Below are 17,744 nucleotides of genomic sequence, written 5' to 3' on the forward strand. Positions count from 1 at the left end.
AAAAAAAAATTCAAAATGGAGGACAGAGTTTGCGGTCTGAAGTTGTTGAACTTAACGGCGAGTCCAGAAGGCTGTAATGTGCCTAACTGGAAGAATAAGTGCTGTTCCTCCAGCTTGTGTTGGGCTTCACTGGACTATTGTAGCAAGCCGAGGACAGAAATGTGAACATGAGATGGTGGCCTTTTGTTCCACCTGACCCTTCCCACTCTTTTAAACAGCATAAAACCAACCACATTTCTCCCTCTCTTCAGTTCTGAAAAACAGTCACATTGGACTTGAAACGTTAACTCTGTTTCTCTCTCTATAGGTGCTGCCAGGCCTGAGTTTTTCCAGAACTTTGTTTTTGTTTCAGATCTCCAGCATCTGCAGTACTTTGCTTTCTTTGCTTTGTCAGAAAGAGCCATAACTATTACATGGATTTCTTTTTACTCTACAGGAATGAAACTTCTGTATTACAATTAGCTATGAAAAGATATTTTGGATTACATAATAATTTACAGCCCAGAAATCGACCAGCCAACTGGTCTATGCCAGTGCCCATGCACTCCTAAGAAGTCATTCCTGGTTTCTGAATACCTATTTCAGATGGTGACATTTGAGATTTATCAGTCAATAATCCAAAACACAATAAAGTTTAATGGGAACAGCTTCAGATTTACCTGATTTCGTTTGCGCAGTGCAGCATTTGTTCGATCCATTGCCACACAACAAATTTATTTTGAAGTCCTACGTATGACCTGTAAAATAAAAAGTCCAGAAATGTTTTACCATGTATTAAAGCTTAATTAACTTTTTAACTCTTAAGATATGCAATTACTGCTCAAAATTTAATATTGAGTGCAAAACTAACATACATTCTCACTCTACAAAAAATGCACGAAATTTTGGAAAGAAAATACAGGTTTAAATTTAAAAAAATGGACTGTTTGTGATTTTATTGGTAGTTAGCAATCCCGTAACAGAATCCTGAGAACTTGGGTTTGGAATGTATGATTTAGTGGTTAGTCATCGCTTGCAAATCCGATAAAACTCAAAAACTGGTAATTTGTCTGACTGCTGTTTATGAGATGGTGGTGACACAGTGCAGATGCTGCAGTTCCCCACAAATCGACAATGTCCACTCTAAATAGTTTTTGTTGTGTGCAGCCAGTTCATTTCAATGTGCGGCATGGAGTATCTTAAAGGGGACAAATTGAGAGTGGCCCGCGCAGTATCTTCCAGGTTGCTGTACGGCCACACAAGCATGCAGCTTAGAGGGAACAATGCTCATAGCCACTGGTCTCTTCAGGAAACGTCACCAATTGAAGCACTTTTGGATGCTTCAAAAACCGAACAAAGCCCCAAGACCAGGGATTTATTCGTAGCTCTCCAAATCAATTGCTGGAATTTTTACAAAACAGTGGGATACACCATGTGAAGGGATGCCTGTTTATCTTAGGCCAATATTACAAAGGCTGATCAGTGAAACCACCAAGGAAATTCCTGGCATATACAATCTGAATCTTCCTTTATACGCTACTTTGAAAAAAATAAGAGAGCATGTTCTTATTTCTATGTACATTAATTATACTTTACCTGAGATGTTGCTTCAAGAAACAGATTGTACACATTTTGGTGCGAGGTGCTTGCTGCCTTCTGAGCATGATTGGCAAGGGCAGACGGCAGGCAGCCATAATAGGGTCTACTGCTACCTTACAGGATAGAGGAGGCAGAACATCTCAGCAGCCTCACAGCGCAAAGAGGTGGCCAAATGGCCAGCTAAAAGGTACTTTGCCCCATTTCAGATTAAAATTCCTTTGTGGCAAAAGTTTTTCCCTACAAAAAGAAATTCCTTAATTGCTCTCCATATTGAACACGACAGCTGTGTACTAGCATGCTCAGGTTTGCCAATCAGTGATTTGAAAGCCACCTTCTGGCCTTTCCCCGCTGGTCAACAAATCCCTCGAGGGGCTTAATGGGCAATTAACTAGGGGAGAGTGGATTCCGGGCTCTCCCCCACTGCCCTCACTTTGAAAATTTCAGCACGTCCCAGAGGTATCAGGGTACTGATAAGTCATCAAACTGAGTTACCTTCAAAGCACACGCTCCTGTTCTCGGCCCAACCAGCCCACCCCCAAGGCGATTGAAAATCCTGGCCTATATTTCAGCTCAATAACTTATGGGAAACACCTTATCAAATTAGAAAACTTGGTGAGGGGTCCATAATCGAGAGTTCTCCCATATTCTTCATATGAAAGCAGAGTTCACTAATGAAATAAATATTACAACCATTATAAGATATACAGCAACCCAGCAAACACGTATGTCTGATATATTACAGAGCCCAATGCAGAGATGACGCTTGTTCCAAATTCACACCAGGTTTATTTATATTACTTTAAGATATCTCAGAACTCTCAGGATTTTATTCACATGCACAGTGTCAGCCAGGAACCAGGTCTTTTCTCTATAAGTTTCTTTGCTCTCCAGCTCCACCCACAGGCTTAAGCAATCAAGTACAGTTTCATAGATCAGATAACCAACTAAGATAATCAAACACAGGTCAAACTATTGAGCACTACAATAGCCAAATTAATTATGCAAATTGTTTACCAAAGCAGCTAGATTAGTCGCTGTTGAGCATTTACTTTTCACTGCAAATTCAACAGTATTTCTTGTTTACCTGTAAGAGGGAAAAAAATTGTGAATTAAAACTTATTAAATTATTGATACTTTCAGCTGTTAAGTTTTATTGTATACACTTCCATACAATATCTCTATATGGGGCTAAAAGTGGCCGAGTCATATTCTACGTAGGTTTCCCTCCTAACCAGGTTTCTTTCCAGCACAGAAATATCTCCAAAGGTGGTGGGCCCAGCATCATACCCAGTGCAATTGTCATCAGCTCCATCCTGCTCTGCTCCTACACATAAATGCCGGTCTCTCCTCCCTATTGGCCAACCTCACTCCAGCAATGGGAGTCAGGGTGGATCTCATGAGGAGAGTTGCTTCTCAAATAATGTAGCCGGAGGAGTTGAATTTAACAACTTTAAAGTTACAATAAGTAGAGGCAGAGAGAAAACCTGTGTGCATGCACCAACCAACATGAAGGTGAGAATTTTAATGGGCAGGAACTCAAATACTAATCCTCATCTTGTAGGTCATTTTTTTTGGAGAGTTTTTGAGGGATAGTCTTCAACGTGGCCTGCCTCATATGAGCATAGACCATTTTTCTTAATGTATCTGAATGAAATTCTGGGGGAGGAGGGAGAGAAAGGCACGTTTTGAAGGAGGATTTTATCACATTTCAGGTACATCATCAGCGTGTATTACTAGAGGGAAACAAGCTCCAATTTAGAGTTCTTGTTTCAAAAATACATGGAGATTTAAAATCTTACATCTGATGAGCCAGAAGCAAGTGGTTTAATTTTTCAGGTATAATTACAAGACACAAAAAAAAAATTGAAATAATCACGTGACCCAAGCTGAAAGATCATGCTGCACACAGTTCTGAGCTCAACTTTTGGTAATAACTAGCCTTAAATATTTTAAGTATAGTAACAGAATCTCAGACATTAAAGGAAGACAAAAAAAGACAACATGTTTCAAGAGCTTGAACCTCAATGCTAACTTTTGGGTCCATCAATGGAAATTGCTGTTTGGCAACTGATTCCCAGCTTCCTGTGACTGACCCTCCAGCAGACTGGCTACGAAAGAAATAAATAAATAGGAGAATTTCCGCAACAACAACCACTCCACATACCCGCCCGCCCCCGCACCCGCCCCCACCACCAACCCCAAAAGAGGTCGAAGTGATCATTGTAAAAGTACTGAGGAGTGTTTGGTGTCAAAACCAGATTCTCCACAGTAAAGCAAATCTAAGGGCTGAGAACTGACTGTAAGATTGAAAATATCCACAAGAGGGAGCCATTCACTGTAAAGGTTTACTTTAAAAAATATCAAACATTATCTGCCAGCCCTTCGCACTATGGACTTCATCCCTTTCAATGAACTGCTCTCTGTCGGAGCCTGGCCAGGGCAAACTATGCAAAAGATGAGAGAAAAACCTTAAACCATTAAAAGCTTATTGCTTTCTAACATCTGGAGATTCTCATTGGCCTTATCAACTGGAGTGCAAAAAAGAGACACCAGAAGGTAAAATGAGACCTGAGTGGACGATAATTGCATATCCACAGCTGGAACATAAGCTCTGTAATATGTTTCTCTACAGGCCATGAACTGTCACCAGCACAACTATACATTTAGATTCAAACTACCTCTACTCCAAACAATATTAACCTTTACTCTATTTCACTGGCAACTTCAGGACAATCAAATATTGAAGTCAGGTCCAGTGGAAATGGAAATTTTGCAATCCTCTTCACATGCTCAACATAAAATTCAAAGTTAACTACCACAGCAGAAACTCCTGCTATGTGCCATCATAAATTGCTGGTGAAAGGATCACTGGCAAGGTTTCAGTTTTGTGGCTGCCAGCTGCGAGATACTACCGAAAATAAAACATTATGCATATGATGCCTTATATGCATTTGGTAAATAGAAAAATACATGATTCAATAAAACGCACCAGAAATCCCAATTCACCAGTAAAAGAATGACAGCGGAGGAGGATTACCAGAGAAATCAACATTCCCAACTTTCTCTGCTCTTACTGGCTTAAAAGCTGGTAATTTAGAATTTGTATCAAAATTCACACAACCACAATTTATTTATTTGTTCAAACTTCATGGTTTTTAATCAGGTTGGTTGTCTTACACAATTAATGTTTCTCAAGAATAAAGCATTAGAAATTGCAATTGGGGAAAAAAGACAATTTAAAATATAAGGATAGGCAACATGATAGAAAAACTCATGTCAGAAATTTTAAGGTTTATAAACTCTCATGAATACAGTAGCTTAAAAGGAGCCAGTACTTTTTTTTTTAAATTCATTCACGGGATGTGGGCTTCACTGGCTGGGCCAGCATTTATCGCCCATCCCTAGTTGTCCTTGAGAAGGTGGTGGTGAACTGTTTTCTTGAACCGCTACAATCCATGTGGTGTAGGTACACCCACAGTGTTTTTAGGAAGGGAGTTCCAGGATTTTGACCCAGCGAGAGTGAAGGAACGCCGATATATTTCCAATCCAGGATGGTGAGGGGAGCTCCAGGTGGTGGTGTTCCCATCTATCTGCTGCCATAGTCCTTCTATGGTAATGGTCATGGGTTTGGAAGGTGCTGACTAAGGAGCCTTGGTGAAACTTTGCAGTGCATCTTGTAGATGGTACACACTGCTGCTACTGTGCGTCGGTGGTGGAGGGAGTAAACATTTGTGGATGTGATGCCAAGCAAACGGGCTGCTTTGTCCTGGATGGTGTCCAGCTTCTTCAGTGTTGTAGGAGTTGCACTCATCCAAGCAAGTGGGAGTATTCCATCATATTCCTGACTTGTGCCTTGTAGATGGTGGACAGGCTTTGGAGAGTCAGGAGGTGAGTTATTCGTCACACGATTCCTAGTCTGACCTACTCTTGTAGCCACAGTATTTATATGGCTAGTCCAGTTCAATTTCTGGTCAATGGTAACCCCCAGGATGTTGATAGTGGGGGATTCAGTGATGGTAACGCCATTGAACATCAAGGAGCAATGATTGGATTCTCTCTTGTTGGAGATGGTCATTGCCTGACACTTGTGTGGTGCGAATGTTACTTGCCACTTGTCAGCCCAAGCCTGGATATTGTCCAGGTCTTGCTGCATTTGGACACGGACTGCTTCAGTATCTGAAGAGTCACAAATGGTGAACATTGTGCAATCATCAGCAAATATTCCCACTTCTGACCTTATAATGGAAGGAAGGTCATTGATGAAGCGGCCAAGGACACTACCCTGAGGAACTCCTGCGCTGATGTCCTGGAGCTGAGATGGCTGACCTCCAACAACCATAACCATCTTTCTTTGTGCTAGGTATGACTCCAAATAGCGGAGAGTTTTCCTCCGATTCCCATTGACCCCAGTTTTGCTAGGGCTCCTTGATGCCACACTTGGTCATATGCTGCCTTGATGTCAAGGGCAGTCGCTCTCACCTGACCTTGGGAGTTCAGCTCTTTTGTCCATGCTTGAACCAAGGCTGTAATGAGGTCAGGAGCTGAGTGGCACTGGCGGAACCCAAATTGGACTCATAATCCAGAGGACAAGAGTTCAAACCTATCACAGTAAATAGCATGTGGCCAGGCACCAGGAGGACCATGAAAGTTGCCGAACCGTCATAAAAATCCAACAGGTGTGATGAAGTAATTTCAAGGAAGGAAGCCTGCTATCCTTACCTGATCTGGGCTATATATGATTTCAGTCCCACACTCTATGGTTGACGCAATTTCCCTAGAACATCCACAAAGAATGGACAATTATACTGCCTTGACATTTAAGGCTAATTTTAGATGTTTCTATCGACGTGTGCAGACTGGGAGCAGAGACCAGCCAGATAGAGGACAGAAAACCGAGAGCTGAAGATGAGCAGCACTGGAAAATTCAGAATAGACAGCAGAATGGAACTTGCTCAGGAGAGGTGTGTAAACTACCCAATGAGCTGTAGAGGCAAGCAAGTGGTGACTCGCATACTAGATGCCCTCCTCCCACCAAACAGTAAGTTAAATTTTTATTTTATATGCATATATAGTAATTCGCCCTCTCCTCAGCATTTCCCAAATTAAAATTGGAAATGTTGCCCTCTTGGAAATACATGAGTCCATAAGGTTTTGAATATGTCAATCGCTTCCCTAAAGTGAGGTTGGAATGCAAAAACTCCAAGTGACAAAATTTGAGGTGCTGAAAATACAGAAATACATCTTATGGAATAGGATTTCAGTCCATCAGCCGCAAGACAGATGTTCAATTCATTTTACAAGTTAATAGTTGAAGTATAATCAAGTCAATGGCTCAGAAAGGAACAGTTTCCATCATATAGCTTCTGCAATGTTAGATTGCAAGAGCAGTGTATAGTACACAGGGCACATTCCAAATAATTCATTCTGTTTAATACTTTTTGGGAGTATTCAAAAAAGTTTCTTTTACTCCTTGTAGTGAAGGTCAGGATGAGAATGTTGTCTTGGCTTTATCATTTATTTTGTCTTGACCATCATCAGCTGTATGTCAGCCCGTGGCTCAGTTGGCAGCACTTTCGCATCTTGAGTCACAAGGTTCCTGGATTCAGGTCCCACTCCAGGACTTGAGCACAAAAATAAGGGCTGACATTCCAATGCCATATTGAGGTACTGCTGCACTATCCAAGGTGCTGTCTTTCAGATGATTTGCTAAATCGAGGGCCTGTCCACCCTCTCAGGTGAATGCAAAAGATTGCATGGCACAATTTCAAAGATGAGCAGGGAAGTATTCTCTGGGTGTCCTAGTCAATTTTTATCCTTCAAACAACATTACAAAAAATAAACGAGTATCTTGTCACTATTGCATTGCTGTTTGTGGGTATTTGGTGTGCATAAATTGGCTGCCATGTGTCCTACATTACACTGGTGACTACAATTCAAAAGTTCTTCATATGCTGTAAAGCACTTTGAGACATCCAGTAGTCATGAAAGGCGTTTTATAAACAAAGGCATCTGAAGAAACATATAGAGGGTTTACCCTGCCAGGCTCCCACCCAAAAACTCCATCACCCACCCTCACTACCCCGACCCCGCACTCTCTTCTAGCCTCAAGCAAACATAGGGCATTCCTTAATGTAAGGAAGAAGTGGAACAGAAAGCAGCAGGCAGTTCTTAGGCACCACTTACTGACCAGTTCCCAAAAATTACTGGACAAAAGCTAGAGATAGGTCTTTGCCAACTCTTTGAGAAGAAAGGTAGTACTTTAAATAGATTTACTCTCAAGAGGCTGCTCAGGCAAATAAATGTTAAAGAAACTGATGTTAAGCAAGAAAGAATTGGTATTTATATAGCACCTTTCACAGCCTCAGGATGCCCCAAAGTGCTTTACAGATAATGAAGCAATTTTGAAGGGTTGTCACAGCTACAATACGAACATACGAATTAGGAGTAGGGCCATTGGCCTGTTAAGCCTGCTCCACCATTCAATAAGATCAATAAGGCCTCTGCCCTCACATCTTCCCCTCCCTCCCTCCCAGAACCATAATAGTGTCCCCCTTGTCCTCACTTTTCACCCCACCAGCCTCCGCATTCAAAGGATCATCCTCTGCCATTTCTGTCAACTCCAGCATTCCGTCAGGACTATTCCCTCTAGAACACCTTGGTCCATCCCTTCATCACCCCCAACACTTCATCCCCTCCCACAGCACCTTCCCATGCAACCGCAGAAGGTGCAACACCTGCTCCTTTACGTCCTCCCTCCTCACCATCCAAGGGCCCAAACACTCCTTTCAGGTGAAGCAGCGGTTCACTTGCACTTCCTTCAATTTGGTCTACTGTATTCACTGCTCCCAATGTGGTCTCCTCTACATCGGAGAGTCCAAACACAGGCTGGGTGACCACTTTGCGGATCACCTCTGATCTGTCCGCAAGCATGACCCAGACCTTCTGGTCGCTTGCCATTTCAGCACACCATCCTGCTCTCATTCCCACATGTCCATTCTTGGCCTGCTGTAATGTTCCAATGAATCCCACGCAAACTGGGGGAACAGTAACTCATCTTCAGACTAGTTGCTTATAGCCTTCTGGTCTTAACATTGAGTTCAATAACTTCGGACCATGAACTCTCCTTTCCATCCTCTTCCCCCTTTTTTCAAAATCCCCTTTTTTCTACATTCATTTTTATTTTTTATCCACTTATTTTTATTTATTTATCCGTGGTTTTATCCCCCTTTTCATCCCCTCTTCTATCTTATTTTCTATCCTTTTTTTTCCCCACCACCCCTTTCCCCTCCCCCCACCGCATCCCCTATTAGGCCATCTGTTACTTTCACACAATGCTACCTTGTTCTGCTATTATCACATTCTGCTTTCTTACGTTTATGCCACTATCAACATTTTTTTAAAGCACTAACCACTCCCTTTGTCCATTAGTTCATGACATCTTTGTAAATTCCTCTTTTGTCCTATTGCTGGCTTTCTATCCAGCTCCACCTGCCCTGCCCCCCTATACAGTATAAATTTTATCACATTTCCACTTCTCTTCAGCTCTGAAGAAGGGTCATACGGACTCAAAATTTTAACACTAATCAAAGTTAGGACGGTGTGTGGCTTGGAAGTGGTGTTACGCCCATGCTACCCTTGTCCTTCTATGTGGTCGCAGTCGCAGGTTTGGAAGGTGCTGTTGAAGACAACCTGGTGAGTTACTGTGGTGCACCTTGCAAATGGTACACATTGCAGCCACTGTGCAATGAATGTGTCTCTATGTAACCCGATATGCCTACAACACAATCTATGTCAAAAACGAACATATTCAAATGCCAAATGAAAACACAGTAAAGCAGCAAATGTGTTAGAGTCTTCATTCAATTTGTTCACACTTTACAATGAGTGTGTGCAAAGTACTGCATCATTGGGTTGGTTGGCCTCACCCTGCTTTTCCTTGTTCTCAATGTCTTGTGCAGTTGTAACCTGTTTGAACCCGTCGTGGTGGAAGTAGTTGACAACTGTTGGTTCCATCATATCTTCCACCATGAACATCTTTCATCATGAACATGGCCTCTAGTACAGTTGGACTGAACTCCTGCTTCTTATCGATGGCCTTGAAAACTTGAGAGATCAGCTGCTGCCAGTAGTTAGGGTTCAGGTTCCGAATCACCCCCCGATCCATTGGCTGGAGCTTGGCTGTAGTGTCTGGAAACAAGAACAACAGTTTCACACACTTCAGGCTAGCGATGCCTGGGTGCATGGGCCAGTTGTCTGTAATGATGACAATCTTCCTTTTCTCTCATAGAGACATTTAGTCCACTTTCCTGATCCACACTTCAAAAATGCTGGAGGTCATCCAGGCAGTTTTGTTAGCTCCACACTGCTTGGGGTAGTGTCCTGACATTCGCAAAGCGCTGTGGCTTCTTGGATTTTCCCATCACAAGAAGCAGCAGCTGTTCAATGCATTAATGTTGGTGCAGACCATAGCAAGAACATGTTGCTTGCTCCACTTGCCGCCATTACACATTTCGCCTTTAGACAACAAAGAAATGGCAAGAGATGGTAAAACAGTCCAGTTTCATCCGTGTTAAAAAAGTCTCTTGCTGCATATTCATTCAAGACATGGGCGAGGCAATTTTGGAGCCAATCATCTATGTCATTGCTGTCGTAACCGCTGCACTCGCACGGCTTAACCCGCGGAAGACGATGCCGTGTCTTGTCTTGAGTCGGTCCAGCCATCCGTCACTGGTGAACTCCACGTGGCCTAGCTTCTCTGCCAGGGCGTCTTCCCTTTCCTGCAGGATTGGATCGGAGATGGGCATGTTCTCTGCTCTGTCTTAAAGCACATTAGCAGAGCTGCTTCAATGTCAGGATATGCAGCCATTCTCATCCTCTTCCTTGCTGGAGAGGATGCCTGTTTGTCAAATTGTTCCAAGATGTTCACCTTGTGTTCCATAATGGTGGAATCTCTCACACCTTTACAATGTCCACTTTCATCTTTGCACCACGGTTTTCCACTTGCATCAACTTCACCTTCTCTCCGAGCGACAACACTTTTAACTTTCTCACAGGTTTAGCCGTACTCTCAGGTTTTTGCACATCACTTCACAGGAAGATCCCGATATCAAATGATAACTTGCCCAGCGGTCCACGATTTTGTGCTTGTGTGGTCTAACTCCACTCTGATTGATCGGCAGAGTCATATGACAAGTTCAGCTAATCCAGAGTTAGCAGTGCGAAATTTCAACTTATCACGGGTATCATTTGTTATTCTGCTGGTGAGAATGGTTGATGACAAACATAACTGAAATTCCATATCATCTGAATTTGACTCATCACGATTTCGCAGTAATTTCTCTAAAACAGTCCTTTTATTTATTGTTATATCTTATCTTACTTTGAACTAATTCATGATTTACCTACTCCCAGCAAACTTTATTCTTGCAACTACTGATGCAAAGTACTTAAACATATCTGCCTACTTCCACATATCTTCTACCATCACACTCTCCAGTCCTCTCAAGTGTCGCACCTCATGCTTAATTTCATTTTTGTTTGTATATTTGTAGAATATTTCATGGTTCTTCTAGGCATTTTTTCTGAGAGTCTCTCTTCACGGTGCTTTTCACTCCCTTAACAACTTTCCTTAATTTAACATGTTCACTCCACGGTATTCCTGAAACTGCCTTCTTTCATGAGAATGCAGAATAAGTATGCACCGTTCAAAATGTTTTTTAAAAAATAATCTTTTATTGACCTACAATTTTGTGTGCCAATTTCTCTAACCACCTCACCTTAACCAGCTCAATATTCTTTTGAAAATCTGCTCCATTTCACTCCACTTCCAATGCTTTTGTATCAATCTTTCCCCTGTTTCATCTGGGCCTTTAAACACATTATGTTCACTGCACCCAAGGTGCTCACCCACATTTAATTAATCTACCTGATACACCTGACTATTCATAACTAAATCTAGCAATACCCTCTTCACATAAGCTTGGGAACCTACTGCATGGCACAATTTAAGAATTCCATCCCACTTAAACCCTCCTAGTCCTAGTCAACAGATGGACAATTAAAATCTACAAAAGTAACTTCATTGCTATTTATCCTCCTAGTCTGTTTAAAGATGCCCTCTTCCACTTCCTTCCCACTATCAGGCGATCTGCAGTTCAATCCCACTCACGTAACAATCACTTTTTTAAAAATCTCTGGCTTCTAACCATATTGACTCTGTCTAAACGCGACCGCTTTGCAGAGCACCTGCGGTCTGTCTGCAAGAAAGACCCAAACCTCCCTGTCGCTTGCCATTTTAACACTCCACCCTGCTCTCTTGCCCACATGTCTGACCTTGGCTTGCTGCATTGTTCCAGTGAAGCCCAACGCAAACTGGAAGAACAGAACCTCATCTTCCGACTAGGCACTTTACAACCTTCCGGACTGAATATTGAATTCAACAACTTTAGATCTTGAACTCCCTCCTCCATCCCCACCCCCTTTCCGTTTCTTCCCCCTTCCTTTTGCTTTTTTCCAGTAATTTATACAGATTTTTCATTCCCCACCTATTTCCATTATTTTTAAATCTTGTATGCCCTGCTAGTCTTTCCACCCCACCCCCACTAGAGCTGTACCTTGAGTACCCTACCATCCATTCTTAATTAGCACATTCGTTTAGATAATACCACCACCTTCAACACCTTTGTTCTTTTGTCTGTGACATCTTTTGATTATCTGCTCCTATCGCTGCTTGCTTGTCCCTACAACCAAACCACCCGCTCCCCACTTCTCTCCTCCCACCTCCCCCACCACATTAAACCAGCTTATATTTCACCCCTCTCCTAATATTCACTCAGTTCTGTTGAAGGGTCATGAGGACTCAAAACATCAACTCTTTTCTTCTCCGCCGATGCTGCCAGACCTGCTGAGTGTTTCCAGGTAATTCTGTTTTTGTTTTGGATTTCCAGCATCCGCAGTTTTTTGTTTTTATCTCTGTCTAAACCTCTATTTGAGTACCTTAGTCCTCTATTGTCAGTCTTCCTCTTACTTTACCTATTTTGTCCTTCCTAAAATGCAGTGTTTATTTTCCACTCGTGCCCAGTTTGGAGTCAGGTTTCTGTCAGTGATATTAACCCTTTAGCTTGCTGTGACATAATTACTTCTAATTACACGAGATTAGCTCCCATGCTGAGCACTGAAATACATTCACTTTATCGCTGTTTTATCGCAGCATAGCCACTGTTTGTAGTGTTACAACTGCAGTTTAAATTCAGTCTCAAAATTACTTTGGATACATATTTCAGATCAACATCCTGACAATGTAACATATAACCCACGGACTCAAGTTATACTGTCAGCTGAACCTGCAGTCAAACTAAGCCCAGTGACAAAGGAGCACAATGCACATTCTTCATTGCTGAGTGGTGGTTCCTTAACAACAACAACAACTTGCATTTATATAATGCTGTCTATATAAGAAAATGTCTCAAGGCATTCCTTTCAGTACTGTGTTTTAAATTTTCCCTCATTCTTTTTCAGTCCCAAACTGGCAGTTGTTGTTCATCTGTTTAAAATGCGAGCAAGTCATGAGGAAGGCTCCAATCGAATGTTGGGACTCTAATTTGAGTGATAATTTGGCTAGCTGCCAAATGGGTCCCTCCAATGCAATTGTACTGTACTGAAGTGCACTTTGCAGGATATCCCTTGAAGACTTCTCTTGCAGGGACACAAGGGACCCATGCATCTGTGCTAAGAAAATGATGGTCATCCAGGTTCAACAAATCAGATCATCAGACAAGCATAAAGCTTAGTGAGTGAAATAATAACATTAAAAGGCTAGACGGAAGGGTAATCACTTAACATTGAAGTACATCTCTACCTTTAGCTATAGCGTGACGCAGCTGTAGAGCCTCAACAAAATCAGATATACAGCTGCAGAATAAATAGAGCTTAATTCAGTCCTTAGATTTAGATTCTACTGAATAAGCAAACTTATTCTCTGTATCTGCAGCAGGAAACAGGTGGAATACTGATGGATTTTTCTGCGCTTTTCTCCAGTATTATAATTTATTGTCCGCATTTGTTACTTGAACTGCGACAACAATGCAAACTGCCCGCCAAATGTTTCAGTATTATTCAATCATGTTCCAGTTGCCCATTAATATTGACAAGAACACAAGAGATGCAAATAAAGACGGCAGAGAACACTGGTGACACTGGCTTTTGTGAAGTGCCGCACCCTAGAAAAAAAATAAGTTCTGGTTGCATTTTGCTGGGGGGGGGGGGGTGGGTACTTGGATACCTTATTCATAAAGCTGCAAACAAAGAGGGGGAGAAAAAAAAAAGCCAATTTAAGAGGGGAAAGAAAAGAATACCCAGCATTTAACTTTATTCATTTCATGATTGGACTGTTCAGATTTTCTTTTTTCTCCACGGTTAAACAATCAGTTGATCATTATTGATACCAACTCTGATCTATGGGGCCCCATGCACCTGACATGAAAACAACTTCAGTTTCTTCACGCTCTTTCCGCTAACCTCCGACGCTATAAGCAACAAGCTTTACCAAGGTGTGGCAGTAAATTACATTTCCGTTTTCAAACTCAACTCAATCCTACAACATAATAGCTCAAAATACTGCTACTACAAGGAGTTAACTATTAACATAATCATTAGAGCACCGGGAATATAAAAAGTCTCTCCTCACCAGAGGTAAGTATAGCAGAAACATGACAGAAAAAAGTTAAAACAATTTGACCATTTAACTAAAATCCCTTTTAAATTGTCCTTGCAGTTACGCTACAAAAAAAAGAAAAAAGGATCAGCTCAAAACCCTAATGTCCAACGTGGCATTTGTCAAAAAACGCACAAAAGACTTTGGCAAATGTCTACTGGTGAAAGTCTTCAATGCCTGCACTGTACCATAATACACAAATGTACTTGTGGAAATGGTATTTGGTGCAAATATCATGTTGCCAGAAAGGAAAATACAACCTTTGAGTTCTGTTGGGCTAAAAAATGCCAGGTCTCCAAAGCATCAATCTACAGTATCACCCTCCATAAACATGCCAACTTGGTAAATTTAAATTTTAAAATAATTACCATTAATAAATAGGTGAGGTGTTTAACCTTGCACAAATTTGCTGTAAATGCTTCTGCAAAAAATGATTCATATTCTGATGTACTTTGAAAAAGGATTGGATCCAGCAAGATATAGCAAACAGTCCTTGGATGAAACTTATTTTGATTAGTATAATTCATAAAAATGCACAATGGAAAGTTTAAGGATTCTGACTGTATTACAGTCCAAACTTTGTTGTCAAATTAATGAAGAGCTTAATGGCACTCGCCATTATTAACGTACAAATCATCCAGCAACTTGCAGCGAGGAAAATATCCCATAATTAATGAATTGTCACAATTTGCGGGACAATTTGCATCTCTCCATTAACCTTATGAAACAGTTTGCCCTCAACCTCCCTATAAGTTCAACGAAACTGCAGCATTTACACTTTAATTGCCGATTAGAGCTGGAATATAGTAGCATAAGTATCTTTTTAATGAGATGCATCAGCCATGGTTCAGTTGGGAATGCTCTCCCCTCTGAGTCATAAAGTTCTGGAGTTCAAGTATCGCTCCAGGACGTGAGGTCAAAAATCAAGGCTGACACTCTAATGCCGTGCTGAGGAAATGCTGCACTGTCAGAGGTGCCGATTTTCAGATGAGAACTTAAACCAAGGTCCTGTCTACCCTCTTAGGTGGGCAATAGATCCAATGGCATTATTTTAAAGACAAGGAGGAGTTATCCCCAGTGCCCTGGCCAATATTTTCCCATAACCAACATCACAAAAACAATTATTTTGTCCTTTTTGCATTGCTGTTTGTGGGAGTTTTCTGTGCATAATTTGACTGCCCATTGTCCTAAACAGGGGATACACTTCAAAGTACTTCAATGACTGTAAATCAGATATCTGGTGATCATGAAAGGTGAAATACAAATGCTAGTCTTTCTTTTTGCTCTTTCATTTATATGTTCCTGCAATGTCAACCAACCACTTCAGCCCAGAAAGAGAACAATTTAGTAAATGTGCATATATTTTATACTTTTAATGGATATTGGATGTGGAGTCTCATCATTACATATAGTAAATTGTTGTTCGAGATTCTGAAAACTTAACATTCTTAAATTTATTTTTCCATTGTCTGTTTGTTTCTTCCTTTACCTTTGAACCCAGCTTCTCTCTCCCTTTTCTTACCTGATTTGAATTTCCATTGTCTTGCTTCTTTCTCAATTGTTAAGTAAGAAGATGGACTGTTGATCTCATTATTCAATGAGGTCCCAGATAACCTATTGCACTCAATTGGGATGAGTGGTGAGGGAAAATATCTAACAAATGGAGGATTCCATGAGACACCCCACTCTAGAAAATTCTGACTTCATGTGTATTAGACTGCAGGAACTTTTTTTCAACCTAAAACCAACTTTTAGTATGCACAGTTACAAGACACAAAACACTTTGGCACTGCAGTAAATTCTGAAATATAATACCATTTTATTGCACCTTAGATTTACATCCCCCAGCCTTAATCAGTATAAGCAAACCACTTCCAAGCAGTATTTTCTCAAGCATGGGTTCTTATAAATATTCATATGCAGAACAGGTCACAACGTATATAAATATGGTCCCATGCAAAAACTTAGCAATTACTGAAGCCAATCATAAAAACTGGTGTAATATCACAATTTAAAAATGAATTAAACAGGAACGCATCAAGTCAAAACTTCAAAAATGTTGCTGATTTAGAATTCATTTAATTTATTAAATGATAAAATGTAATAATTTAGTACATATTACCCAACTTATACTTTTAAGAAACGTATCCGCAAGTGCACATTAACTGTATACCCCAATAAAATGCTAAAGCTTCATAGCACACATTAAAAATATAAGTGTACAAGCTGTTGGTCAGACAGGGTAAAAGCCCAACTGTAAACCTCCACAGTACAGTAATTTATGGAAGTTCTGTATTTGCAAAATGAAAGGCTCAAAAGATGTAAACCTATGATCTATGGGAACTAGTTAAGCAGACGGCAAGTGACTTAAGTAAAATGAAGCTCTGAAAGCAGATGTGTTAAGAATTTGTAATATGGTACATGATTGTCAGATCTTTATGTGAAATCAGGTAAGTGCATCAGCCACTAAAGCTCATCAACTCTTCTAACCAAATATTCCATCAAGAACAAAGCAATTTTACAGCCACTGAAGCCACTGCATCAAAAGTGCACTGCACAAACTTCAAAAGCCTGCTGACTTACATAAGAACTGGGGCTCAGATCTGTAATGTTGTTTCACGGAGATCCCTTGAAATTAAAATTATAGGCAGATGTGACAACGTACAATACTACTAGCTCAATGCCAGGACTCTCTCTTCTCGGAGTAAGAATGTCACAGGCTCAAGCTCCTCTTCAATAGTTGAGCACATAACTTTGGCTGCCAGTAGAGTGCAGTACCAAAGGAAAGCTACATTGTCACAGGCACCCTCTTTCTGACAAGAAGTTAAACTAAGACCCTATTTTTCTGCTCAAGCTGACAATCCAAAAGCACTATTTGAAGTAAAGCAGCTCTCATGGTATCTTGATCAAATACTTATTCAACCAGCAACATCAAAACAAAATAACTGGTCATTTATCGCATTACTATTTGTGGGGCCTTGCTCTGTGAAAACTGGTTGCCCTGTTTCCTACATTACAGCAATGACTACATTACAAAAACATTTCAGTGGCTGCGAAACTTTGGGATGTCCTGAAAGTGCACTATATAAATCCAAGTTATTCTCTGTAGATCTGTAGTAGATCTGGGCTGAAATTACTAGTTCAAATTCCAGAGATGATACTGATGTTGATAGATCTATTTTGCAAAAATGTTAAGACATAACTCTCTTTGTTAACTTGCACCCACTGATGAAATGTTGGAGAGTACAACTCTTTTGCTATCACTCTGTCATCAAGTCTCCCTTTCCCTTTCTCAGCCTTCCGTTCTATATGTCTCTCAATAGCTGCCATTTTATTAAGGCAAAAGCTTTTTGCTCATTCGTTTGGCAGATGAACTCCAGACCTAACCAGGAGCAAAATATTTACCTTGTTAAAGATTTAGCATGGGAAGTTCTCACTTGTGCAAGAGTTTCTT

The 17,744-nt window shown here is 40.9% G+C and overlaps 1 protein-coding gene across 2 annotated transcripts in view; it reads right to left on the reverse strand.

Annotated features, from left to right (window-relative positions):
- The window catches only part of znf800a (zinc finger protein 800a), a 186,897-nt gene that overhangs the window by 120,104 nt on the left and 49,049 nt on the right, over positions 1–17,744 (reverse strand). For both annotated transcript variants that reach the window (XM_041216082.1, XM_041216083.1), the window contains 2 exons: positions 2,593–2,662; positions 660–737 (listed from right to left, as the gene is read on the reverse strand). In XM_041216082.1, the coding sequence (XP_041072016.1) occupies positions 660–698 (39 nt within the window). In that variant the 5' untranslated portion in view covers positions 699–737; positions 2,593–2,662. The remainder of the gene's footprint in view (positions 1–659; positions 738–2,592; positions 2,663–17,744) is intronic.

Source organism: Carcharodon carcharias, chromosome 21 (assembly GCF_017639515.1).
Source record: "Carcharodon carcharias isolate sCarCar2 chromosome 21, sCarCar2.pri, whole genome shotgun sequence".
Classification (NCBI taxonomy): domain Eukaryota; kingdom Metazoa; phylum Chordata; class Chondrichthyes; order Lamniformes; family Lamnidae; genus Carcharodon; species Carcharodon carcharias.